The sequence below is a fragment of the Mytilus californianus genome, unplaced genomic scaffold (assembly GCF_021869535.1).
Source record: "Mytilus californianus isolate M0D057914Y unplaced genomic scaffold, xbMytCali1.0.p SCAF_5, whole genome shotgun sequence".
NCBI classification, from domain to species: Eukaryota; Metazoa; Mollusca; class Bivalvia; order Mytilida; family Mytilidae; genus Mytilus; species Mytilus californianus.
The window spans coordinates 15,739,992-15,766,867 of NW_026262701.1; the positions used below are offsets into that span (position 1 = coordinate 15,739,992).

General features: G+C 32.9%; 1 protein-coding gene across 2 annotated transcripts in view; it reads left to right on the forward strand.

Moving 5' to 3' along the window:
- Positions 1 to 1,447: 1,447 nt before the first annotated feature.
- LOC127700674 (uncharacterized aarF domain-containing protein kinase 5-like) overlaps positions 1,448 to 26,876 on the forward strand; it is a 37,309-nt gene continuing 11,880 nt past the window's right edge. Inside the window, exons 1-10 of one of the 2 annotated variants that reach the window (XM_052204243.1) lie at positions 1,448 to 1,542; positions 5,576 to 5,884; positions 6,870 to 7,134; positions 8,103 to 8,243; positions 19,175 to 19,288; positions 20,676 to 20,807; positions 21,851 to 21,934; positions 23,133 to 23,214; positions 23,897 to 24,067; positions 25,633 to 25,843. In XM_052204243.1, coding sequence (XP_052060203.1) covers positions 5,586 to 5,884; positions 6,870 to 7,134; positions 8,103 to 8,243; positions 19,175 to 19,288; positions 20,676 to 20,807; positions 21,851 to 21,934; positions 23,133 to 23,214; positions 23,897 to 24,067; positions 25,633 to 25,843 — 1,499 coding nt within the window. In that variant the 5' untranslated portion in view covers positions 1,448 to 1,542; positions 5,576 to 5,585. The remainder of the gene's footprint in view (positions 1,543 to 5,575; positions 5,885 to 6,869; positions 7,135 to 8,102; positions 8,244 to 19,174; positions 19,289 to 20,675; positions 20,808 to 21,850; positions 21,935 to 23,132; positions 23,215 to 23,896; positions 24,068 to 25,632; positions 25,844 to 26,876) is intronic. The other variant, XM_052204244.1, reaches the window with a different exon arrangement.

The following is a 26,876-nucleotide window of genomic DNA, read 5'->3' on the forward strand; positions in this document are numbered from 1 at the left end:
GAGATCTACATTAACCTCTTTAGATCTCATGATTGGATTCTCCAATCTTCCTCACGATATGTTTGTTGCTTATTTCTAAAACTTTAATACTCCATTCATAGCTTTTCTGTTGTCAAAAATCTTTGATTATTAACCTGAGCGGATCGGTAGTCTTCCAGGAACTTGAAGATTTTGTTTCCTTGATCGTCTTTCTTAACTCTTCTTTCTTCATACGAGAAAATGCTGTCACACCATATTTACAAGCAATTCTATCACCTGCTTCTCCAGATATTTCTCTTCTTGGATTGTCCTTGGTCAACTCCACCAATCCTTCTTCATACATGAATATCCTTTGCCGGAGGTTGTGGTCCTTCGCAATCTTTCACTTCCTTGGCAGAAGTTGCTACTTTCATTTTATTTGAAGCTCCAGACATTTTATAATTCTTACTAGTACGATGGTATCTCTATCATGGTGTTTCATTTCTTTTTCAGAGCCCCTTGTAAAATTTACATTTTTTTATGTTCCATATGAGTTTGCACCATTACACATAGCTGTCTTTATAGCCCATATGTTTTGGAGGCTTATAACGAGTTTTCATCAATTTTTGGAACCTCCACTATCTTTTGGCAATTATTTTTTTATTAAAGATTAGATGGTGTGGCAGAATGTATCTACTCGAAGGACAAATTTGTAAAATTGGTCGTATCATGGCTTGTTTGTTTATATGAGCTCTACAAACAAAATTAAATTAAACACAGTAAATTTTTTTTACATGTGATTACCGTTGATTATAAGATTTCTGCAAATACAGCCTTTCTACAAAACCCATTATTTTTATCTCTGAAAGAATTTAGTAATGGGTTTGAGAATGTATGGTGACGAAACCCCGTGACGCTATGCCAGTGTATGTACTGATATACACATTGTTAGAATGGTGAAAAGCAAACAAAAAAAGTCAGAAGTCAATAACTTGGGGTTCTCCTGCGGTAACGGACATCCGACACTAGTAAATAACTAAGATATATACGTTATATAGGAATTCAAGTTTTTTAATAGTGCAATTGAGAATCTTGATAAAGTTATATAAACAAGTTACACTATGATGATTTTATGGACTGTAATCTGATAACCACATATTGCAGTATTACATCAATCACTTAATATTAACAGAAATAACATCAGTATATGTACTTGAAGAAAAATAGTATACATCGTCTTGAACATATGATGACTCTATTTGCCACTGGATTTTAAGCAACCAACAATCAATCGTGTACTAAAATAGTCATAATTTTTTTCATTTTTTGCAACCATAATGTTTAATTTGAAAAATTCAAGTATAAAATCACATGATTAATTACATAACTAAGATTTATCAACATTGACCTTACTTGCTAGATTTATTTAGGTAAATCCGGAAATAAAACCGTTCGTAAACCGGAATTAGTTACTCCTTAAAATGGTTGTCTCCCCTTAAATTAACAGAAAATTTTATGTAATTTTTAATGTCATTGCGTTAACTATTTATTGGATTAATAAGGATAAGGTAAACGAACAAACAGGTAAACACAACTTTGTTAAGAGAAAAATCACCCTAATTCTATACCCTAATGGTGTTTGTTTAATATGTGTAGTTCTTTCGAGATGCAGTGTGTGTCTTACATGAGATATCAAACAAATCAAAAGTTACAAAACTTTCCAAGAACTTGACGTTGAATTGTTCCTTTAAAGTGCTAATCGTTTCGTTAGCTGATCGTTTTGTACCTGGTCGTTTTGTGCCTGGTCGATTCGTAACTGATAAGTTTCGTACCTGTTGTATAATAATTTATTTATATGGCTACAAATGTATAAAGTGTCTCTAGTTTTGCCTTTTGGCTTTAGCCGCTTACAGTAATTAATTATATAGTTAAAGACAATATGTTATGTATAAATTAATTCACAAGTTTTGTCTCTGGAAGTGATAAACTCTTAGAAATGTCTATATATTGAAGGTTAAAACAAATTTCTTGTATTTATGTTTTATATTATTTAAATTTTATTTTAGTTGCTCGGCCTTGGGAAACCATACATAGAAATGTTTGATTTTATCCCTACCCTCTAAAGTTTAAATACATGTATTTGTGTTTAAAAACTTAAAACAACATTTTTTATTTAACACTAGCATATACCATGTATACCAAGCGTATAACCATGATAACAGCATAGAAGTTATTAGTTGTTAATTATAACTTGTTTTAACATTTACATTGTAGCTATGGTTTTCATAACTTTTACTGTTCACAATTACCACCTGAACATGAAGCCATTCAATAAATTTACAAAATGTAGAGATTTTGATTAATGAAAATTCATTTACAGTCATAATGACAATCAATCTTTCTGAGCTTTGTTCTGTAACCAATTTTTTTTCTAAAGAATTCTTTAATTTAGACATTAAACATGTTTTAAAAAAACAAATATTAAAAATTAAACTCACTGTTGTGAAATACCAAAATATTATTATCATTGAAAGACAAAACATTTTTACTTTATGTTTAATTATAGCAAATTCTACATTATAAACATTATCAATAATAGAGCAATCTGTAGTGAAGTATTTTGAATGAATTGAATTTGAATTAGAAATGTAAGTTGATCAATTACTAAGGCATGGATAAATTATCAATAATTGTTTTAATATTTTATAATCGATATATTTATTCAACAATTCTTCAATAACCTACAATTCATATCATCATATATCATTATAAGCATGTGATAAGGTTACAAAAGGTCTCAGTTACGAAACGACCTACTGTAGTTAGTTAACGAATCGACTAAGTACGAAACAACCAGGTTATGAAACAACCTGTACCCTTTCCTTTAATCTGTCAAAAATCCCAAGAATTATTTTACTATATAAATTTTTGTGTATCCGTTGACAAAACAGTGGTAAACCAAGTAAATTTCAAGTAAAACAATAAAAAACAGCACTATAGAAACTACAGATACTACTATAGAAATAGTAAAAATCTCTATTTTACGGGGTATCCATTTGTGTTTTTGTTTTACTCCTTTACTTTTGTCTGTATCAATAGAGGCAAAAGACACAAACAAATTTTCAAAGTAAAATGACCAAATCGTAAATTCTAGAATGCATGCATATGATTTGTTAGTTGTACATTTGTCTCTTTGGAGCACACACAGAGAAGCTAGTAGCTAGTGCCCTATGCGCTAGTGATGACCATCGCCCATAGTGTCCATAGTGTATTTGAAGCAATAATCATGATAATCCAGACCAACTTAAATCTTTTTTAGGAAACAAAAATGGTCCAAAAATGATCATAAGTTGACAATTTGGTAGCTTATCAGGCTCTATAAACAAATAAACGAAGACTTCTAACCGACTATAGATACAGAGAACCAGTAACCGCGCCGTTTTGCCGATCTGTCAGATAACCGAAATGGCGACAAAGGAAAACATCGCGCCCAAAATGGCAAGGTTGTTTTTAGCGTGGGTGAAGTCGGAGGTTGTTTTTTCCAAATTTAACAGGTCGCAGGTCATTTTTAGAAGGCCCTCAGGTCGGAAGTCGCCTCTAAAAAGCCCGGAGGTCGCAGGTCGTTTTTGACTCTGCGGGAGCCTCACACATCATTAACCTTTATGGTTTTTGATGGGTAATAAATCAATAAACATGAACAGTTTCGCCGATTTGGGAGAGAATCTTTGGAGGAATTTGGGAGTTAAATCCCTGGTATGCGGTGTGACATCCGAAAAACACGGAAATCGGAAAAAAACGATCTCGAATCGATTCGTTTAAATGGTACTGTACTCCATTGAATGGGGATTTATGTACATGCACAGACAGGCTTGGGAATGGAACCCACTTTATTTTATTATGTTTTGCTATTCTAAACACAATCTTACTTTGGGAGCAGTTTAGATGTTCTGACCTACTTCTTTTATATATCATGTGTTCATCCTCGAAAATTTAAGTCACTAATGTGGGCAAAACATTTGAGAAATTCATTGGAACCAAACTTTTAAATATTTTTTACAGTGTGTATTTATGTTGTGCTGTTACACTACTGTCCCAAGTTAGGGGAGGGTTCAGAATTTACAAACATGTTTAACCCCACCACACTCTTTATGTGTGTGTCCCAAGTCAGGAGCCTGTAGTTCAATGGTTGTCATTGGTTCATGTCTGTCAAATATGTTTTTCGTAAATTGGTTTGTTAACATGGTTAATAAAAATTTATATTAGGCCATTAGTTGTTTCACATTTTGTTGTCTTGGCCTTTTATAGCTGACTTTACGGTATAGGTTTTTATCATTGTTGAAGGCTGTATGGTGGCCTATAATTGCTTACATCCACTTCAGTTGATCTCTGGTGGATTGATGTCTCATTTGCAATCATTACGAATCATTCCACATCTCTATATTTTTGTATTCAAGGAAAATTTAAGGATAAGTTAATTTTTTTGTATTCAAGGAAAATTTTATGATAAATTCAAAATCCAGTAGCTATAGAATTGATGTCCTTTAAATACTTACATCACTGGTGGCTGTTTAAACTGCTTGTAAGTTCTAACTTTGCAGGAAATTTATTTGTAAAACCCTGAAAGGGGCGAGACTTTTTACTGGGCCCCCATTCCTTTAATAGTTAAGAGAAAAATTTGATGATGCTGTATAGTTTATACTACATGTATATGTATGAGTATGAAGTATATTAATTTGAACTGTACAGCAGCCATACCAGCCACCAACACCAGACTTCCAAAAATATAGACTTAAAAACAAAGACAACAATGAAAAACACATGGTCCAGACAGCCATTATGTACATGAAGTACAAAATGTGGTGGGGTTAAACACATTTAATGTTTGCACAAACCTCTCAATGTATATGTACCTATCTAGACACTATATACGTTAAGTTGAACACACAATAAAAAACCTGCAGATTACCGGTACAGATACCAACAAGATGACCAATCAAGACCTATCAGCCATCCAGATAGAAAAACACACAAAAATAGGAATACATCCATAATTTAACATTACCTACATTTTAACATTAAAATCATTCTTGCTCAGCAATTTCATCTTGTAAACACACACTATTATTATATAGAATACTTCTATTTTTAACTAGAAAATATGAGTTAAGACAAACATATGACTCTTATGCAGCTATAAATAGAGAGTTTTAATGTTCCCCTTAAAAATCTGAATTTCTTGATTTTCACAATATTTTTTTATAAGATAAGGAGATGTGTTTATTTTCTACCTCAGAACATAAAAATCTAACCAGTGAGATGACACAAAACAATGGAAAAAAACTATGGCCTCAGATGTATACATAACTAACTGAATATTCATGAAAAAAGAAAAAAAAACTGTACAAAGAATAGTCATGATAGTATAGGATAGTTATGAAATTTTTTCTGTGAACAGGAATTCTGAATTTATTTCCCTACTGAAAAGAAACTGTTTTGTGATGTCATTATTGAATTGGTATGCCTTATCTTTACAAGGACTTGCATTCAAATACTTCAATATTTATTTCTCATATTTATAAACTACATGATCTAAGGTACTTGTAATATTTAATTCCAGTTATTTAGTAATGTCTTCCTTGCTCACAATACTCTTGAGAAATGAATGCAGAAGAATATGTTCCAAATGTCTTTTGGATCATTGTGTGCCAAAACAAACATTTCGAAGATTCCACAAATCAAAATGGTCAAGGAAAAATGACAGTCTTCAACAGGGAGTTGATAAAGTGAAAAAGACATCACTGAAAAGAAAGCTAGCATATGGTATAGGATTAGGCTGTCTAACTACAGGAGTTGTTTATGTTACATTAGAAGAACCTAGTCGAAGGAAGATCAGAGTAGTTGTTGGTGGAGTAGGCAGATTTCTAAGGTAAGATTAATTGATGGCTGTAAATATTTATTTTCAGTACAATAAGGTCATAAAGGTGTTTAATGTATCTTGCTTTGAACTAGATGGACACACAGAGTTTCATTTTTAACTCCTAAATTTTGCTTGCTTTGGAACAAGCAGCAAATACCAATATTCAAGTCTTTGGTTTGATGCTGCCAGTTATTGAACACAGGTAAATTTCAATGGAGGTGAGATAGCTACAATCTGACCATAGATATAATTCCTTTTGTATCAAAAGAGGCCTCTGTGGCCGAGTGGTCTCAGTAGTCTAACCACTGTATCACTAGCCTGACAACACTGAGATTGTAAGATCGAACCCCGCATGTGGCAGGTGCGCTCAACTCCAATTTTACTTGAATATTGTCAGTATTCCTGCCGAAGGTAGTGGTTCGCGGAATTCTCTCCGGGCACTCTGGCTTTCTCCACCAATAAAAAATGACCGCCATAAAATAGCCAATAGTGCTGAAAGTGGCATTAAACAGAAATCAATCAATCTTGTAACAAGATCATGTAATGCTGTGTATATATATATATATATATATATATATACATGTCATGTAGGTGGAAAGAGGAAGATTTGAAAAATAATATTATATTTTTCACAAGTAAATAAACCATAACAACAATGGAAATTTTGTAGGATTTATATAAATGATATATACATGTATATGTGCAAGGCTATAAAGTAGAAAAAACAAAAGGTAAAAATAAATCATTACAAACATTGAATTTGAAACAAATTAAGAGTTTATGATATAATGTAGGCTTGTAGGGTCATGTGTAATACATGTAGATATTTAAAACAGCTTTTAAAGCTGATTATAAAAACATAGACCATAATTATTTTGCTGATTTTTTTGTCAATACACAGAGATTAGAAGAAGAAAAAAATAATGCAAGAAAGCCTTGTATTTGTTTATTGAATACAGATGGTCAATAATAAAGATGACCATTTCTTTTTTAGATCTCTAAAAATAGGTTTAGTTGTATCTGCTGATTATAAATGGAACTTATGGAAATTAAAGGAAGACTCTAAGGAATACAATGATGCTATCAAATTATGTCACAAACGAGCTGCTGACCGACTCCTAGTTGGATGTTTAAGGAATGGAGGACTTTATGTTAAACTTGGACAAGGTCTTGTCTCAATGAATCATATTCTACCACGTGAATATATAGACACTTTAGTTGTTTTACAGGATAGAGCTTTAGTTAGACACCCTGATGAGGTAAGTAAATTTAAGCAAAAGTTAGTAAGAAACTAGCTACAAATATCTTATTTCCAATGGTACCTAAAAGAGTATAAAAGATAATCTGCAAATATTCTTATAAGATGATTATCTGTTAAGAAATTTGGCCATACAGTAAATACACTGCTTATTTTATAAATCATGTACAAGATACATTGGGAGCAGTGAATTGAAATAATTGTAAATTGATGATAGTCATGTAACACCATGGCCAAAATAGAAAGACAAAAAGACCAAAAAAATATTAAAGACACAGAAAATTAATATAAAAAATGTTACCGCTAAAAAGCATGCGACCCTGAAGGGCAGGCTTTTGCATAGTAGGAAGGTATATCAAGAAGGGGATTTATATTTTTTTTCTTCTAGTACCATTATGTTTTACTGGAAAGTTAGTTTGATTATGCTTTAGTTTTTCAATAAAGGAATGCATTTCTGAATCATAATTGGACTAATTTTCATCTTCTATATAAAGTCATCAACCTGATTATAGAAAACCTATTGAATAATAGTGTAGAGAATTATGTGGTTATTTAAGCTCACAAAGAACTAATGCTTATCCATTTTTTCTCAAATACTGAGTTTACATTGACTCCCTTTTTTTTTACAATGATTAGGCATGATGTATGGTAACGGATCTAAAACAATCATTAAATTAACAACAATTAAAGCACTCTTTGATGTATAATTTCTTTGATGTTCCGATAGTCACAAGATCATATGAGGTAGTGATAGACAATGTTAGGTTTGTGATGACTGTATGGAATTGTCACACAATGGGGAAGATATACACAATAAAATATCCTTTAAACTTTGTTTTGTGAGATCTTAAAATTTGAAATATAAAAAAAAGATTATCAGGATACATATTGAAATACATGGTACCATTGAATTTGTTGATATTTAACATTGTGACATGTTTTATTTACAAATGCATAAACATATTAAAGGTTGAGGAACTGTTTATAGAAGACTTTGGTATGACACCTCAGAAAATGTTTAAAGAATTTGAAAAAGAACCAATTGCTGCTGCTAGTCTGGCCCAGGTACACAAAGCTGTGACGCAAGATGACAAGAGAGTAGCTGTTAAGGTATGTAGTTAAACACTGTAAATTCAGAATTTAATGCACCTATACATTACATATATATGTTTCATGATAAGGTCTGAGTACACAGTTATTTCGTAGTGCATTTCTTTTAGACAATAAATGAAAATAAAAAAAATCCCACCTGCGCTTTCTCAATAATAATTTTACAGTGTGTAGTACTACTTTTGGGACAAATAATATCAAAATTATAGAAAACTTTATTGGCTCTAACTCAAAATATGGACAATTTTATGTTATGGGGGTCTTGAAATCTTTTGACAGCTTCCAGAGTGCTAATTTTTAACCTTTTTCAGCTGGACCAAATCACTACTTTACTTTAAAATTCATGACCCAAATTTTTTTACAGTGTAATTTCATACTTGCTATTTGAGGCATAAAATATGAAGAAATACATTTGGAAGAGGTATAAAAAAAATTGGCAAGTAACACACTGTCCACACTAGGGACTATATTCGTGGACAACGAAAATCAAAGGACGATAACTGTGTACTTGGACCATAATCCGTAATTTTGATTGGCTGACATCAATCATGAGGCACTCCAACATCATATTATATTTCTGTATGACTGCACATGCTATCTGTGACAATGTTAAAGTAATGCATTGAAAAATAAGAAAAGCTTGATGTTACCTTTAATTTTATGGTTGTAGTGTAATGATTTTATAGGGATATGTGTATGCAGTATATTACCTAAAATATCACAATCCTAGGCTTGAGTCACTGGTTATCTTATAGGCCGCTCATCAAAAGGGGACGTCTGATCAGGATAACAACTAAACTATGACTGCCCAATAATCCATGGGGAATCCCGGAATTCCTTTGTATGACGTAGTAATTCTCCGAGTGTAAATGGATAATGATAAAGCCAAGTATATTTAGTTCCGAATAAACTGCTGGTATAATACCATATTCCTAACATTCCTCCCTCTTTCATAGAAGTAAACCCGTTCTGTAGAATAAAGTTATGGGTATTCCTTTTACATCTTCACACTAAAAGGTACAAACGGTTTGAAGTTTAAATGCAAAAATGAATCCTTAATTTGAAATACAGTTGTCCGTAAATTGAAGTAGATTCATGTAGACATAATATTGGAATGTCACAAAATGGTCACAATAAACTATGTACAATAACTATGTACAAAATGATTACTATATACAAAATATCCGCCATGACTTAAATGATGTTGTAGACATCAGTAGCGTTCTTGGTCGTAATATTGGCTACTTCATCTGCACTACACTAGATGGCCAGTTTCTGGGATAACAGTAATTGCTAATAAGATGGGATATTTTATAATCTTTGCTGCTCCAAGTCCAAAAATAGGAAGGTAATGAAATGGTGCCTATTTTTTTTTGATAGCATATCTAAATGAAAATGAGAGTCCGTAAGATGTAATGTCTCGTTTACCTCAAAAACTGGTCTTAAAGATTTCATTTTTTCTACGGAGATGATGTTCTCGCCCATTTCTGTTTGCTGGATCAACGAAGCTAATATTCTCCAATGTAACAAGAACGGTATACTGTATGGAGATTGAACTATAATATTTTTACTTCCAAATTCAAATACATATTCATTCGTGGCATTAAATATGGATAACAGTTTTAAATCTTTTTCCTGAAAAATGGGCTCCGAATGCTTGGGATAAACACAGTTTTTGTCAGCTAAATTACAGAGATCTTGTAACGTATCACATCCGAGTTCTTTAGAAACAACATCCAACAAACCATTCATAAGGTTAACCCAACGTTCATATTTGTCTTCCGAAAATTTTATATTTGTATTTCCAATGTCAGATTGATGGCATTCTGCAATATGAGCTTCTAAAACACTATTCTGGGCAAATTGTATTTTGCACTGCCAGCAAGCAGTTTGCGCGGCAACATACCAAGGTAGGTGCGTTCTCAACACATGTCTGCTGACATTAGTGAAAATTCCAGCACACGTCGGACACTTTCTTCCCTTATTGTATCTCTTTGTACTCGCACGAATATACATTGCATCATTTTTTGGCAGTTCATCCTCGAAAGGTCCATAGTCTGGCTCAAATTCATCATCTTCATGCATACTGCAGGAATAAGTAAAAACATTGAGATGAGACATACACGATAAATATAGATAAATATCAAAATATTTATAAGCAAAAATTATAAGCAAAAATCGCGCACACATTAATACATGTAGTAAAGCTAAAAAATATGTTACATTTTGGCTAAAAATGTCTTTCCTATGTAACAATAATGGACAAAAACTATATTACAATATTATACATAAATAATGATTATCTGTAACAAAATCATTAATCTTCAACATAGTCTGATAAGTAAGCAGGTTTTTTCCTTTGCCTCCTCCTACTTAACATATCGGATTCAACACCAGATGCGTCCATTTCATGAACATGAAGATCCCCATTGATATTCTTCTCACACATGTCGGTCAGACCTTTATTCTCTAAAGACGACGCAGGATCAAAATAATTCGAATTACTGACTGTGTGAGACACCAGAGGATCTGGCGCACTCACAATAGCAGCATCACTAATGAAATGAGACATCAGAGGATCTGACGAACTCATGACATTAGTGTTTTCTTTAAATATATCTGGCAATCCAAGTGTGCATTCGTCCATCTCGTTGATTTCTTCATCCATAGTTTGATCCATTAATTGATTCCTCATCCTTTTAATCCAGATTGGAAGTTCTCTGTCTTCGCAAAGTTTAATTCTGTCATGATGAATCCAAGATTCTGTTTTCCTATCCTTAATCTTGTATAATACAGGTGATCGCCAAGCTGTTATCAAATATGGTCCTTTCCACGGAGATTTCAATTTTCCAGACTGTCCCACCTTTGTAGCTTGATTGAGTTTATAAACGACATCTCCGACATTATAAATATTCTGGTTATATTTCAAGTCATATATGCCCTTTTGTCGTTCCTGGGAAGCCTTCAGATTATCTCTGGCAATGTCATGCACCTTTTTTAAATTCTCCACTAGATCTTTTATATATTGTGGAACTTCTTTTCTGTCAGCATTCCAGTTTGACGTGCCTAAAATTACATCAAGTGGTTGGAAAACTTCTCTTCCCAGCATCATCATGTTAGCAGAGAATCCTGTTTGCGAGTTGCGTGTTGCTCGGACAGCTCCAACTAGTTGTTGTAAAAATAAATCCCAGTTGTGTTGTTTACTTTTGATATAACATCTTATTGTCTGTAGTATTGTTCTGTTATACCGTTCCACTTGCCCATTAGATGACGGATGATATGGTGTGGTTCTAGTTTTAGCAATTTGTAGTAGTTCACAGAGCTGTCTTACTAAATTTCCATCCATGTTTTTTCCTTGGTCTGTGTGGAGCTCAATTGGACAGCCAAATCTAGAAAAGAAATGATCCACCAGGGTTCTTGCCACAACTTCAGCTGTCTGTGTTGCAATTGGGAAGCATTCTAACCACTTTGTATACTGATCAATTACCATAAGCAAATATTTACTTTCTGTTTTCGTAACAGGAAGAGGCCCCAAGATGTCCATGTGTACTCGTTCCATTGGGAAACCAGCATGGTATTGCCCTAGCTTCGATCTGGCGGTTCGTGTTGTTTTCTTGTTAAGATTACATGTAGTGCATGATTTCACATAAAGTTTGCAGGATTGCGTCATGTTGAACCAAACAGCTATTTGTTTCAGTTTTTCTAATGTTTTGTACTGTCCCAAGTGACCAGACGAGGCAACATCATGACATCCATGTAGAAGTTCATTTTGCATCTGTTTTGGTGTCATGAAGAGGAGTCTTGGCGAAATAGGATCTTCCCACTTGTAAAGCAAAATATTGTCTTTTATCTGTATTTGCTGTCGTAATGACCAAAAATGTCGGACTACTTCACTACACAGTTTGAGTTCTGCTTTAGTTGGCTCATATTTATCCTCGATCCATCTCTTTAAAGTTTTTAAATCAGAATCTTTCATTTGTTCTTCATGAAGTTCTACTGGAGAGTATGACGGAGTCCAATTTGTATTATATGAATCGTCGTCAACAAGTCTTCTAATGGTTAAGGGGACGACAAAATCCACTTCTTCCTCAAATGTTTGCCACTGTTGTCGTGCCCTTGTGCAAAACTTGCAACCTCCACAAGGTAACTCTTCTAAATTGACATCTGGTCTGTAGTTACGGCATGCTTCAATGTCATCAGGTATTCTTGACAATCCATCTGCGTTAATATGTTTCTTTCCAGCTCTGTGTTGTATAATCATGTTATACTGAGACAGTTCTTCTATCCATCTTGCCAGTTGTCCTTCGATATTTTTAAAGTTTAGTAACCAGGTTAGACTGTTGTGGTCCGTTCTTATCACAAAAGTCCGACCTAATAGATAGTGACGAAATTGCCTAGTAAAACATATAATGGCCAATAATTCCTTTCTAGTTGTACAATAATTCCGCTGAGCCGGTGTTAAGACTTTACTTGCGAAGCTTACTGTTCTTTCCACTCCATCTTGTATCTGGCTTAATTCTGCCCCGATAGATTTTTGTGAAGCATCTGTATCTAAAATAAAGAGGTCATCAGGTGTTGGATAACTTAATATCACTGAATTTATCAAAGCTTCTTTAAGGTTTTGAAAAGACTGTGTTTGTTCTTCATTCCATGCAAATTCTGCCTTTGGACCAGTAAGTCGATGTAAAGGTTCCGCAATTTCAGCAAATTGTTCTATGTGATCACGATGGTAGTTAACGAACCCAATAAAGGATTCCACTTCTTTTCTGTTCCTTGGTGTTGGCCATTTCTTTACAGATCCTATACTGTCGGGATTCACCGCAACTCCGTCGGCGCTGACTATTTTCCCCAAGAACTTCACTTGTGTTTGTAGCAGTTGACATTTGCTTGGTTTTAATTTTAAGTTGTACTTCTGGAACCTCGAAAACACTTCACTTAAGCTACAGACATGGTCATCAAAATCTTTGCCTAAAACAATGACATCGTCAAGATATGCTAAACATTCTTTCCAGGTAAGGCCTTGAAGAACAAGCTGAATTATTCTGCTGAATGTTGCAGGACTATTACATACTGTGGATTCATTTATTTTCGTTGGTACCAATTTTCGTGGATTGAGGAAAACTTGGTTTTTCGTGGATATTTGATTTCGTGGTTTGTCAAAGTCTGCATACAAACCTACAGAGAATTCGTTATTCGTTGAACATTTAAATTCGTTGTTCACTTCTACCCACGAAATTAACGAAAATTGGTGTCCCACGAATAATAATGAATCCACAGTAGACCAAATGGAAGTTTTGTATACTGAAATAGACCGTATTTAGTAACAAACGCTGTCTTGTGTCTGTCTTTTTCGTCTAACTTCACCTGATAATACCCTGAGGCCATATCAAGCGTTGACATGAAAACGGTTCCTTTCAATGTGTCTAAACAGGTGTCTATGTTCGAAATCGTGAACGCGTCTTTTACAGTGACGTCATTTAACTTCCGGAAGTCTATGCAGTATCTGAGCTTTCCGTCTTTCTTCCTTACTAAGACTGGTGGTGATGCCCATTCTGAAGTAGATGGTTCTATAATTCCTTTATCTAACAATTGCTGTAAATGTTCTTCTTCTTCTTTTTCAAATCCCAAGGGTGTTCTGCGCATTTTCTGTTTAATAGGATGAGAACTTCCAGTATCAATCGTATGTTGGATATCTCCATTGAAAAGTCCAATATCCAGGTCATCCTTAGCGAAAATATCTTGGAACTTCAGTAATAGTGTGACTAGCTGCAATGACTGTTGGTTGTTCAAATTTGCTAGTGATCGGTTGAATAGTTCTTTTAAATGTGTTGGTAACTTCTCTCTTAGCTGGTCCAGGTCAAAGGACTGTTTTTGATCAAAATCAATTTTATTCAACTTTAAGCTATTTTTGTCCATTTCCTCCATTACAGCATTAATCTCTAATCCTATACCCATCTGAAAATCCTTTTTCAGTGTTTTATATTGCTCTGTTGGATTTCTTAGCATTACAGGAATTTGTTTTTTACCCATACAGAGCATATTTGGCACCAACAGGCCCTTCATGAAATTGGTTGGTTGAATTACAATATCATTCATCGGTTTCTCATCTAACTCAACAATGGCAACTTTACTAGAGCAAGGTGGTATGATTGTCTTCTTTTTTATCTTTATTCTGTATATTTTCATTTGTTGGTCCTGTCTATTTGAAGTCATGAAGGATGGAATTTTTTCACCTTTAAGTTTGATAGAATAGTCTGTCAAATCAATAACTGCTTTTTGGCTCTCAAGAAAATCTATACCTAGAATGAGATTATCTGTTATTTCAGCTACAACCATATCCCATTTTACTGTGGAACTGCCTATGTCCAAGTTTACATTTTCTGCTATTCCTGCTTTTAATTCTGAACAAGCTCCAGCACCTTTTAGTATGATGTTACCTTTGACTTTGGGTTTGTAAGTTAACTGGTTAAAGAATGTCTTACTTATAACCGACACCTGTGCTGCCGTGTCTATTACTCCGAAAGTTTTCTTGCTGTTCACCACTACAGGAATATATAATGTCTTGGTGTCTGAGTCTGGGATATTTGTCTTGTATAAATTGACTTCAGTTTGTTTGTCCAAAGAGAGAGTTGGTGGCCTTCCAGTATCACCTGGATGGGCTGAAGGTCGGCCTACTGCTTCAACCCGTTGGAGTTTAAAGATTCCCTGTTTACATTTGGTGAGGGTGACCTTGACCTGTTTCCATATCTTTGTGGCGATCTACTTTTAGGTTTTTCACATTGTGCAATAAAATGTCCTTCTTCACCACAGTTAAAGCATTTATTATCTCTAATAGGACTTCTTCCTGGACTTGATAATCTTTGTGATTGTCCGAATCTATTGGTTGAATTATCTCTTTTCAGGATGTCCAGTATCTGTTTGATGCTCGACTTTGTTTCTTGAACATCTTCTTCTGTCTTTTTAAGTCTTGACTCAAGTTAACTAATTACATCAGTATCACCTGTTCCTTTTCTGTACAAAGCTCTTACACTTGTGGTGGATTCATGATCCCCATGTGAGTTATACATGTCTGTTTCTGTTTCATGGAATGTCACCCTTTTAACCTCAGGCTTTTTATTTCCTAAAATAACTTTCTGATTGGTAACAGCACTCTTTACATACTTAAGCGCTTTGTCCAAACTATCAGGATCCTTATCCATTGCTGTTAGAGCTGCCTTTTTGTCCATACAGCCTTTCAAAAAAGCATCAGTGGCAACTATCTGAATAAAATCATCAGGCGTTCCTGGAAACCCATCAGTTGCAAGATCCTGTGTTCTCTCTGCATACTCATCAAGAGGTTCCTCTGGCAATTGACGAAGGTCTTGCAGTTGTCTCCTTATAACATGAGGTAAGTCCTTTCTTCCAAATCTGTCTTCCATCTTCTTACAAACAGCTAGATATCCTTCCTGGACTGACTTTGGCATTGTGGTAAAAAACTTTAGTGCTCTGTCTCTCAAACATTCAATAAGCTTGTCAAGTCTGTCTTGATTCGTCCAGTTATATCTATTGGCAATATGATTGAATTGGACAAGGTATGGTCGCCAGTCACTCCTACCATCATATGTGCTCATCTTAGGTGGCAATGGACCATCTTGTCGTTTATTGCCCTGTCCTGTGTGTGTATTGGTTTTGGTTTGCCAACTAGGTTCGTCTTTAGTTTCAGCTATTTTCATGCTAGGCTTCTCTTTTGGTAATGACCATTTTCCAATCATCTCCTGTAACTTCGTTTTATCATCTGTCTCCGTCTTCATAGTTATCTGTAATTTTTTCATCTGTTCGTCTCGTTCTTCTATAAATTGATTTAATTTCAGCTCTCTTTCGTTAAATTTGTTAATCAATTCTTCCATTTCTTCCTTATGTCTCATGGCAAGGTTTACATACTGTTGTTCGTAATCGTGTTCTCTGTTTTTCATCTTAACTGTGAAGTCCTGGTTTACAGCTGCAATCCTGTGTTCATAATCTGTTTTCATTAGTGCTTTTTCTTTCTCTGCATTTGAAAAACTTGTTTTTAATTTTTCAATCATTGCTGCCATCTTCTTTATTTCTTTGGCATTTTCTTCTGCTTTCCCCGTAACATCTTCTTGGATCTCTTCTTGGATTTCTTCGGATGATTCTAATATTATACATGTTATAACTCCAGTCTTCATCAGTGGATCCCACATGGTATTAGGAATGTCCGTCATAAGTTTTAGGTCTTCCAAAATAAGAGGGGAGCCTTTCTCTTCTCTTTTATTTATAATCTTTTGTGCTCTTCTGTCGCTTATTCCTGATATCTGTTTTAGTTGTTCCAACGAAGCTGTGTTTATATTGATAGGTTGCGACATAATGGCCAATATCTAATATACTTTTATACAAACAAAAAAAACAAAAAAAAAATCTATGTATGTTACTATCAAAGTATAAGAATTGACTAATGTTAAGATGAATAACAAAAGTAATATGTACGCATAGGCTATTACAATACAGACACAAGCACTATCACAAAACAATAAGCTTTTTCTTTAAAACACAAGCTCAAAAACACTACAACCACAAACAGAATAAGTTGGTTTTTTTTTAAAATCACAAACACTTTTACATACAATCACAATTTTAGAAAATTTGGTATATTGATTTTATTCTGATTTGCCAAGGAAAACACAAGTATAGCAAAAAAACAAAAACAATCTGAAAACACCTATGACATCAGAGGATCTGATGCGCAAAGCTGTTTCAGAAATTAACTAATTTTAATAACCCTGTTTATAGTATTATATAAGTTAAGGGACATAAATATTTAAAACTTCCACATATGAATAAATGTAAATAAACATATAAGTGACACAATCAAATATTTATATTTGTCTTTCTTTTTAATATCAAATATACAAATTCATAAACTCAGAAAAAAAAATTACTATTTAAACACAGGTATGAAATTGTAAACAATGACGTATGTATACACAATTCACAACAAATAGTAGTACAAGTTTATTATCAACACATTCTTTTATCGTAAATGAGTGAACACTTTTCAGACGGTAACACCGAAAAAGCAATTAAACAAAATGAAAAAAAAAAAATAATAATTTGATAACAACTATGACATTAGAAGATCTGACGCACACAGTTGTATCAATAATTAATGAAAAACAAAAGAAAAACATACAAATGATATTTGACATCAGAAGATCTGACGCACAACGGAATATCAATGAATGAGGAAAAAAAATTGTGTTGATTTGTATTAATATAAATAAACAAAACCTGCAATAAACCAAATAGATAATCAAAAACTATCCACTAGTAGTTTGTTTAAGGTTATTTTGTCTTATTCTCAAGGTGTATGCAAATCTGTGTATTTTGTAAATGTGTTACAAAAAGGGGGATGGGAATTTTATCACACGGAAAGTCTGATAATCACAATATGGATATGAAACGAATATATCACTTGCGCAAATATCAAAAGTACTGATAAATCAGCGCGCCATGAAATAATACAATCGCGGGAGAGAAGAAACAAAAATTTTCCTCTCGCGAAAACAAAGAAAAAAATATGAAATTCGGCGGGAATAAATGTCACCGATAAACCGCAGTGTAAATAAGTGGAATCGTGCCGACTTCTGACACCACTGTAATGATTTTATAGGGATATGTGTATGCAGTATATTACCTAAAATATCACAATCTTAGGCTTGAGTCACTGGTTATCTTATAGGCCGCTCATCAAAAGGGGACGTCCGATCAGGATAACAACTAAACTATGACTGCCCAATAATCCATGGGGAATCCCGGAATTCCTTTGTATGACGTAGTAGTTCTCCGAGTGTAAATGGATAATGATAAAGCCAAGTATATTTAGTTCCGAATAAACTGCTGGTATAATACCATATTCCTAACAGTAGTATAAAAATGTAATTAAAAAAATTGGATTCTTCTTTTTATTATTTTATAGGATTGCACACATTTTTAATATGAAGCGCGGAAAAAATGTGCTTTGGTTAATGCTTTTACTTAATGAATGACTATTATTCATTTTGAATTTATTGAACCATAAAATTAATTTTTGACTCTTCACATTGAATAATCCGCGAAGCGGATTATGTAAAATGTGAAGAGTCAAAAATTAATTATATGGTTCAATAAATTCAAAATAAATTATTGTCATTCATTATAAATAAATTTCTATCAAAGATAAGGCTCAAAGAGCTTTTTATAACATTTATATTAACAATAACAACGTACACACATGTTGGCGTATGAATACACAACGTCAGAGTAGGCGTGTCGCCATAAAAATTGACAACACTGAAAATAAAGGTAATATTTTTAACCAATCAGAAGACAGTAAATACACCAAATTTATTTATAGCCCAATAAAATTACATAAAGAAGCATTCAAATCTTAGTTACTATTCCTTATAATTAGCCTTTGGCAAAAATTTGAAATCTAATTAATGTGATTGTATAAATTTTATGAATGAAAATCACTCCCTGAAATTTGTTGGCAGTTTAACATGGTAGTTAAAAGGAACCATGTTTGTATTTTAAAATATTTTAATAATGTTCATTATCACAAATTAAATATTGTGCATGATCGATGGTAAGAAGAAAAGAAGAAATCTATAAAAGCATGAAAAAAGTTGTAGTCAGTGTTTTGATCAACAAAATTCTTTCATAGACCTATACCAACAGGATAAAGAGGTGCTTAGTGGAACTGCCAATACTTCTAGTCCTTTTTTTCAGTTAAAATTTGTCAAAGTTTATAAATTTTTATGGTAAAGTCCATTTGGAAAATCCTTCAATCACTAAAGTTGTTCATGCAGTTGTATATAGTACATTTGTTAGATAAAATGAAATGAACTGAAATGTTTTTCATATAGATATTTATTGGTATTAATATTTTCCTGCAGGTTCAGTATATAGACTTACAAGATAGATTTGCTGGAGATATCAGAACATGTGAGGTTCTTTTGAAACTTATTGGTTGGATTCATCCTAAATTTGGATTTGCTTGGGTTTTACAGGTAATTGATGCATGTATTTGGGAGATAATTGTATTATATTTTAAGCTTAGCCTTCCTAAAATGTAGATTTTATTTTTGCAAATTGAGTTTACCTAGTGACGTGTAGCAGAGCTAAGAAAACGGATATCTGTGACAGTAAAATCAAGTTTTAGGAAGGCCAAGCTTCAATACAATACAGCTATCTCCATTCTAATGCCACATATTAAAATTACATCCATTTTTGTAAATATTTTGGATTAAAATGTCATACATGAAAAAGTCTGAGAAACTGTTACATCAAGTATATACACTAGATGTATTTTATACTTTTAGTATGCTTCTGAATGGTTAAAATATTGGCAAAAAGAAGATTTTGAGGCACAAATTGTGACTTTTTTGTTTATTTTTTTAGAAATAACATACCAAAATAATTCGGAACTCAAAATGGTGGGTTTCTTTAGTTACAGACTGGCGGAACGTCGAATCTAACCCTCAAAATATTTGAATACTTCAATAGAAGTTGGGGCTTTGTTGCAATAACATTGTCGGTCTGCTTGTCCATCCCTTTGTCCAACGAATAGTTTTGTCACTCTTTTCTCAGAAACTACTTACTAGAATGACTTTTTTGGAATGATTTTTTATCAGCATTTTGACAGTGATGCGTTGTAATGTTTGTACCTTTTTAGGATCTGTCAGATACCTTCTTCCTCTTTGCTGACTCTTGACTTAGAATTTTTCAATATCTTGAATGAGCTTTCATCACCCATTTCTCAAATACCACTGAACAGAATGAATTCATATATGGTCAGAAGTTCAACATCGATGAGTTGTAAAGTGAATGAGCTTTCATATGTGTGAGGCACCTACTTCCTGTTTTCTGATACTTTTAAAATATAATGGGGATGTCCTTAGTACAACGCTGTACTGTGCAGTTTTGTTACCTCTATTTTTAGGGACAAGAAATGGGTACAGTTTGCCTGGTCAATAGGATCAATATGAGTGGTTATTAATTTCCTTCCCATAAGATGGCAACTATTGCCAATTTTACTTCATATGTTAAATTTTTCTGAAAAGTTCATCTTCATTAAAACTACGAGGCAATCAATTCAAGCTTTGCCAGGATTTTGTCTTAACCCACCAGTTGATTTAGTTAAAAATGATTTGCTTTCCATTAAAGGCTGTATGGTAACCTGTAATTGTTTTAACCTCAATCATTCTTTGTTCTATTGTAAATAGTTGTATCATAGTCGGTCATACCACATCTCCTTACATAAATACTTTTAATTGTAATAGTTTTGTTTCTATAATAATGGTAGGGGAACCAATAGCACTATGATCTTTTATATATATCCCCTGTTACTTGCATTATTAAAGACTAAATACTTCTATCTGCAATAATGTTTTACAGGACATGAAGACTACTTTGGCAGAAGAACTTGATTTCATTCATGAGGGTAAAAATGCAGAGCGTTGTCAAAATGATCTGAAGCATCTAAAGTATATTTATGTGCCAAAGGTGGATTGGAACAAGACAAGCAAGGTATCTGTATATTTAGTGATGCAAACTCACAACTTAAAAAAATAGCACATTTTAAATCCAATATGCTTAGTGTTTCATGGATTGTAACTTCAGGTTTTGACAATTTTAATTAAACAGCATATTTTATTTGATGCCATAAAATTGTAACCAGGACTGAAATAGATTATGTGTACATTTGAAAGATAAGTATGAAGTCAAGGAATAGATAGAAAACATCTTGAATAGGACAATAAGGGTTATCACCTAATGTATAATACATAATACAACGTCATAAAATTTGGTATAAATATAAAAATTAGGAGATGTGGTATGATTGTGAATGAGTCAACTATCCACCAGAGACCAAAGGACGGGGATATAAGCAATTATAGGTCACCGTACGGCCTTCAACTTTCCACCAGAGACCAAAGGATATAGATATAAGCAATTATAGGTCACTGTACGGCCTTCAACTATCCACCAGAGACCAAAGGACATAGATATAAGTAATTATAGGTCACCGTATGGCCTTCAACTATCCACCAGAGACCAAAGGACATGGATATAAGCAATTATAAGTCACTGTACGGCCTTCAACTATCCACCAGAGACCAAAGAACATGGATATAAGCAATTATAGGTCACTGAACGGCCTTCAACTATCCACCAGAGACCAAAGGACATAGATATAAGTGGTTATAGGTCACCATACGGCCTTCAACTATACACCAGAGACCAAAGGACATAGATATAAGCAATTATAGGTCACTGTACGGCCTTCAACTATCCACTAGAGACCAAAGGTCATGGATATAAGCAATTATAGGTCACTGTAAGGCCTTCAACTATCCACCAGAGACCAAAGGACATAGATATAAGCAATAATAGGTCACCGTACGGCCTTCAACTATCCACCAGAGTTCAAAAGCTGTTATTATTAGCAATTATAGCACACCATCAAGCATTGCTACAACAAATATTTGTAGAACCTGCATTACCGGTAGTTTAGTTTCTAGATGATAATTTTGCTTCACTATAATGACTTAGTATTTGTTGAATTTTAGAGAGTTTTGACCTCAGAGTATATAGATGGATGTAAAGTGAGTGATAAAGAACAGATTAAAGCCATGGGTCTGTCATTACATGATGTAAGTGTAACAGCCACTATGTTCCGTCAGTTACTTTGTTCCGGCGGAACTTTTCAACTAGTTATTTCGTTCCGATGGAACTTTCCAACTAGTTGTTTTATTCCGAGTGCAGTCGAAAAGTTCCGGAAAAAAGTAGCTAGTTGAAAAGTCCTGGAACAATGTAGCAAACAGAATAAGTTGCATTATCATGCAAATTTAGTATTCATAGTACCCTCAAGAGAGGGAAGAATATCCCCCTCCTCATGTGGGTACTTTCAAAAATATCAATTTCAGATTAATGTATAACAATAAATTAGAACTTATTCCGTTATGAAGGCAACATTCTGACCGAGTTAAGTACCATAATAATGAAGAGGGGGAAGATTGAGGATCAGTATATAAGACACTTTTGTTCCCCTTTGAAAAGGTTCAAAGATAATATGTTGCGCTTTTACTTTGCATCAATTCTCCAAATGGAACTTTGTGACTGGTTGATAAGTTCCGTTGGAACTTTTGGGCTAGTTTGTTAGTTCCGGTTTTGACTTATTTGCCAAAGAGGAACTTTGTGGCTAGTTGATAAGTTCCTTTTGACTTTTGTAATCAGTATCTTGGTTTCCCTTTGAAATGTTCAAATATAATATGTTGCGCTTTTACTTTGCATCACTTCTCCAAATGGAACTTTAAAATTGTGACTGGTTGATAAGTTCCGTTGGAACTTTTGGGCTAGTTTGTTAGTTCCGGTTTTGACTAATTTGGCAAAAAGGAACTTTCTAACTAGTTGATATGTTCTGTTGGAACTTTTCAACTAGTCACTTTGTTCCGGTGGAACTTTTAAACCAGAGGAAGAACAAAGTAACTAGTTAATAAGTTCCATCCTCCTTCGGCTAGTTAGTTCTTTCCGCCCGGAACTTTCCAACGTCGGAACAAAAGAGCATTTACATAAGTATATGGTCTTATAATTGTTTTTTTCTTTAATTCAAATTATTTGAAATATTGCTCCTAAGAAACTTGACAGTTTAAAAAAAGGGATAATATCCATTCCATATAAGTTTGTCTCTATTCCTTATAACAAGTATAACAAACTCAAAACTTTGTAAAAAAATTGTATTGTTGTTTTAGTTCTATATTTCCGTTTTATTTACAAAGTCACTATTATTTATTACAAAATATTAGATAAAATATCTTGATTGTTTTCTTATTTTAATTGTTTTATTTATAGGTAGATAAGAAGTTAGTTGAGAGTTTTTCTGACCAGATCTTCCTTACTGGATTTGTTCATGCTGATCCACATCCAGGCAATGGTAATAGATTGGTTACGATGAGGCTTAATTTGAGTTTGAGTAATTTCACTTGGTTGTCATTTTGGAGGTGTAAATGGTTGAATTTCTTATTTGACAACCAACTTGAAAAATGTGGTACAAACAAGTCTGATAAAGGATCCTTACTAGATCATACAGAAATTAAAATTATTCAGAAAATTAAAATTTTTCTAAAGTCTATCTGTCAGTATAACAAGTTTAGTTTGGCTGATTTAAGAAGGAATTTGTGCATTTAGATCTCCAACATGGCATCAAAAGGGAAGTAACTCTTAATCAATTTGTGTCTATCAAAAACTATCTATTTATTGAAGAATTAAGATAAATTATTTTTTATAAAGTAGAAACATGTTTTTGTGGGTGACAGAATACTGTGTAAATTTAAAACGAATGCAAATTTTCTTGGCTCAATAATTTTTGTATCCAGTTACAGTTGTACCATTGAATTTAACGTAGTGAAAAAAAGTTATTGATTTCATTTTTTTTTAGTTAATTTAAGATAATATCTGTGTTCTACCATTTACAACAAACTTCCCCATTTATTTTGTAATTGCCAATGGGATGGATGGTTCATGTTCTTATTGCACATTTGCTGTTCAAAATTCATTCATTAGGTTGAATCAATTATTAACCATTAACTAAAGTCTTTCTTTTTTATTTTTTTCAGTATTTATTAGAAAGGGTGCAGATAAGAAAGCAGAATTAGTATTACTTGACCATGGACTGTATGACACACTAACACAACAGAACAGACAGTCACTAAGTCTATTGTTTAAAGCCATTGTATTGAAAGATGAAGATAAAATGATGAAATACTCTAAGGAGCTAGGAGTTGATGGTAACTTATATAATATTTTCATTAGTTCAAATATCATAGTTATTAGGAAGATTGACTTATTGGTCATCCAATTTAGTGATCAGTTCAGGCGCCTCTTTTCACCAAAAATCTTAAGGCTAACTTTGATCGTAAGATATGCTGAAACATTCATGACTTACAAGTAATTTTTCTCATAAGAATTTTTGCGAAATGAGTTGCATTGATTCCGATTCTCAAAATTGTAAATTTGAAACTGTGCTCTTTGCTTTAGCTTTATTTTTCCAAATTTTAACTCTTTCATACACACATCTACACACATCTACACATGTGCACCTGTACCAATCAAAACATTGAATCATTAGGAAGAGTCCAGTATTTATCACATTGACAACTGCTTAAAAAGTACATTGGATAGGTGAACAGTCTGTTTGGTGTACTGTTCATGCTTCTTGACTTTGATTGAAAGTATATTCTATGGTACTTAAAGATCTAGGACTATCTAAGTCTTCATTCAGATGCCCTGCACTGAGTAGTTCAGAATCTAAATTTAATTAGGTAATCCTGAATTACTGTTTATGATTTGTATAAAAGTTTCATTATTTTACTGAATGATCTATAGTTTCATAATACGGTATTGAAGATTCATTTCAGTTTGTGATCATATTGATTTTAACTAAGTCAATTTTATAAAATATATAATTATCATAAACTGTCACTTGCTGTAGGTTTCATGTTTAGTTTTCTCTTCAATGTAAGATAAATGTAATGTAATCATTAGCATGGTTTGAATCTGAAATAGTAATAACATAGATTGTTGGGTGATTTTGTATAAAAATTATTCTGTCCCAAAAATTCTTGTGATTCCCTGCACTTAATGCAAAGAATTAGTCAAGAAAAATCTTGAATTGGCAAACTCTGTTATAACTGTTGTCCACTGATATTGAAATTCTTCAGTACATTTGATTGTAAAAATTACTTATTTACTTCAATCCCTTTGCTTGGATTTTACAATGATTTTTGTTTGTTTCCATCTTATCATGCATGGTCAAAATGAAAAATAGTTGTACATTTTTTTTTTATTTTGATGTTTTTTCTATAAAATAAAGAAAAGATACCTAAGAGGTAATCAATAACCTTTAGTAAAGGAATGGTTAGCAGTTTCTGCTCAAATGATACCAAAAAAAATCAAATGAAAACTCTCAAATGATGTACAACTCTAAATGGTATGATACATAGGCAAAGGAGAAGACAAATTAAGATTGTCATAGCCTTCTTTGTGTTTACAAAACCTGTCCGTTTTTATTTGGGAAATTGAGCTGATTCCAGGTTTTCCTCACTGAATTAAGAAAGGCATTAAATTTTAAAGTTTGGCTTAAGAAGCAAAAGATTTTTTTTATATGGTCTTTATTGATTTACAGACATCATTCTTTTGACATGCCTTATTACAGATATAAGAAAACACTTTTTTAATCATGCTTGTAGTTTGTAGGTGAAGTTCACAGAAGATTATTTTAGTCCAAACCAGTGAAAAACTTGCCTGTATGATTAGCCAGTAGATAATATTAAAATATTTAGTGAAATTTCAGATTATCAGATATTTGTGTTTTTGGTGAAACAAGGTCCAGTCAAGTTACATAAAGCCCCACCATTATTTAGAGTGAAAATTACAACAAAGGAAGAATTTTACAACCTGGACCAAGAGAAGAAAGATATTTTTTTGGAGGACTACCATGGACTTTGGGACCGTACAATTGATGTGATGAAGGCAATGCCTGCTCCTTTATTCTTTATATTTAGGTAACCAGGGTGCACATTAGAGCTAGATTATAGCCTATTGGAAGTGTGTGTTTGGTTTTGACCTAAAATGTAGTATGGCTAATTTTTCTTGTTTTTCATTCATTTTATAGAATTTACCACTCAAATTTCGGCTTCTTAATAATTTTGGCAAGTCAGGAAGTCCTTTTTGAATATTTGGTTGGTTGTACTGTCAATTGTTGGATTCTTAGATTAAAATTTTAACAACTTCAAAAAAAAATATCAAGTCCAAACGTCACCCCAGTGAAACTAGGATCACTGAAAAAAAATTGTGCCATTGTTAGTCAATGATTAATTGTCTACCTTCTATGGCTAAACCATTTACATACAGAACACCTTGTTATTCACCTCCATGTTTGGGATGGCTCATATTTCCACTATTGACTAATTACTAACCATACTTGTTCTTTTTAAAATGTTCACTTGAAATGCATGCTTTTGTTGTTGTACATTTCATTCTTCACATCCTTCAAATTTACATTATTTGTCTATTTTGCACAGCATTCTATTTTCTGTCATCATAAATCAGGTAATAGAATGACAAAATGATCAAAAATTCTAAAATATCTATATTATAAAAAAAAATCAGTCAACACAAGGTATTCAGGAACTCAATGTTCTTTCTTTTTGTTAAACATGTAAAATTCTCATTTATTTTCCTTTTGAAAATTTATGACATAGTTAAAATTTTGTGAATCTTTACAGTTACTTGTAAAGGGAATTTGAATGAAAAATATGTTTTAATTTTATACATTCATCTTTTATTACAAAATTTAAACACCAGAAACATAAATCTAAATTTTATATAATTGCTCACAAGGGAAGTAACTCTGAATTTTAAGAAAACAAAAAGAAAGCGCCTGAGTCAATGCTAGCGGCAATCCAGTAACCAAGGTTTTATATTTTATTTCCTTTAAACAGCTTTCAGATTTCAAGGACAGTAGCTGATGACAAAGAATGATACAAATCTAAATTTTCCAAATTGCTTCAATATTTATATTTGCTTGAACATTTT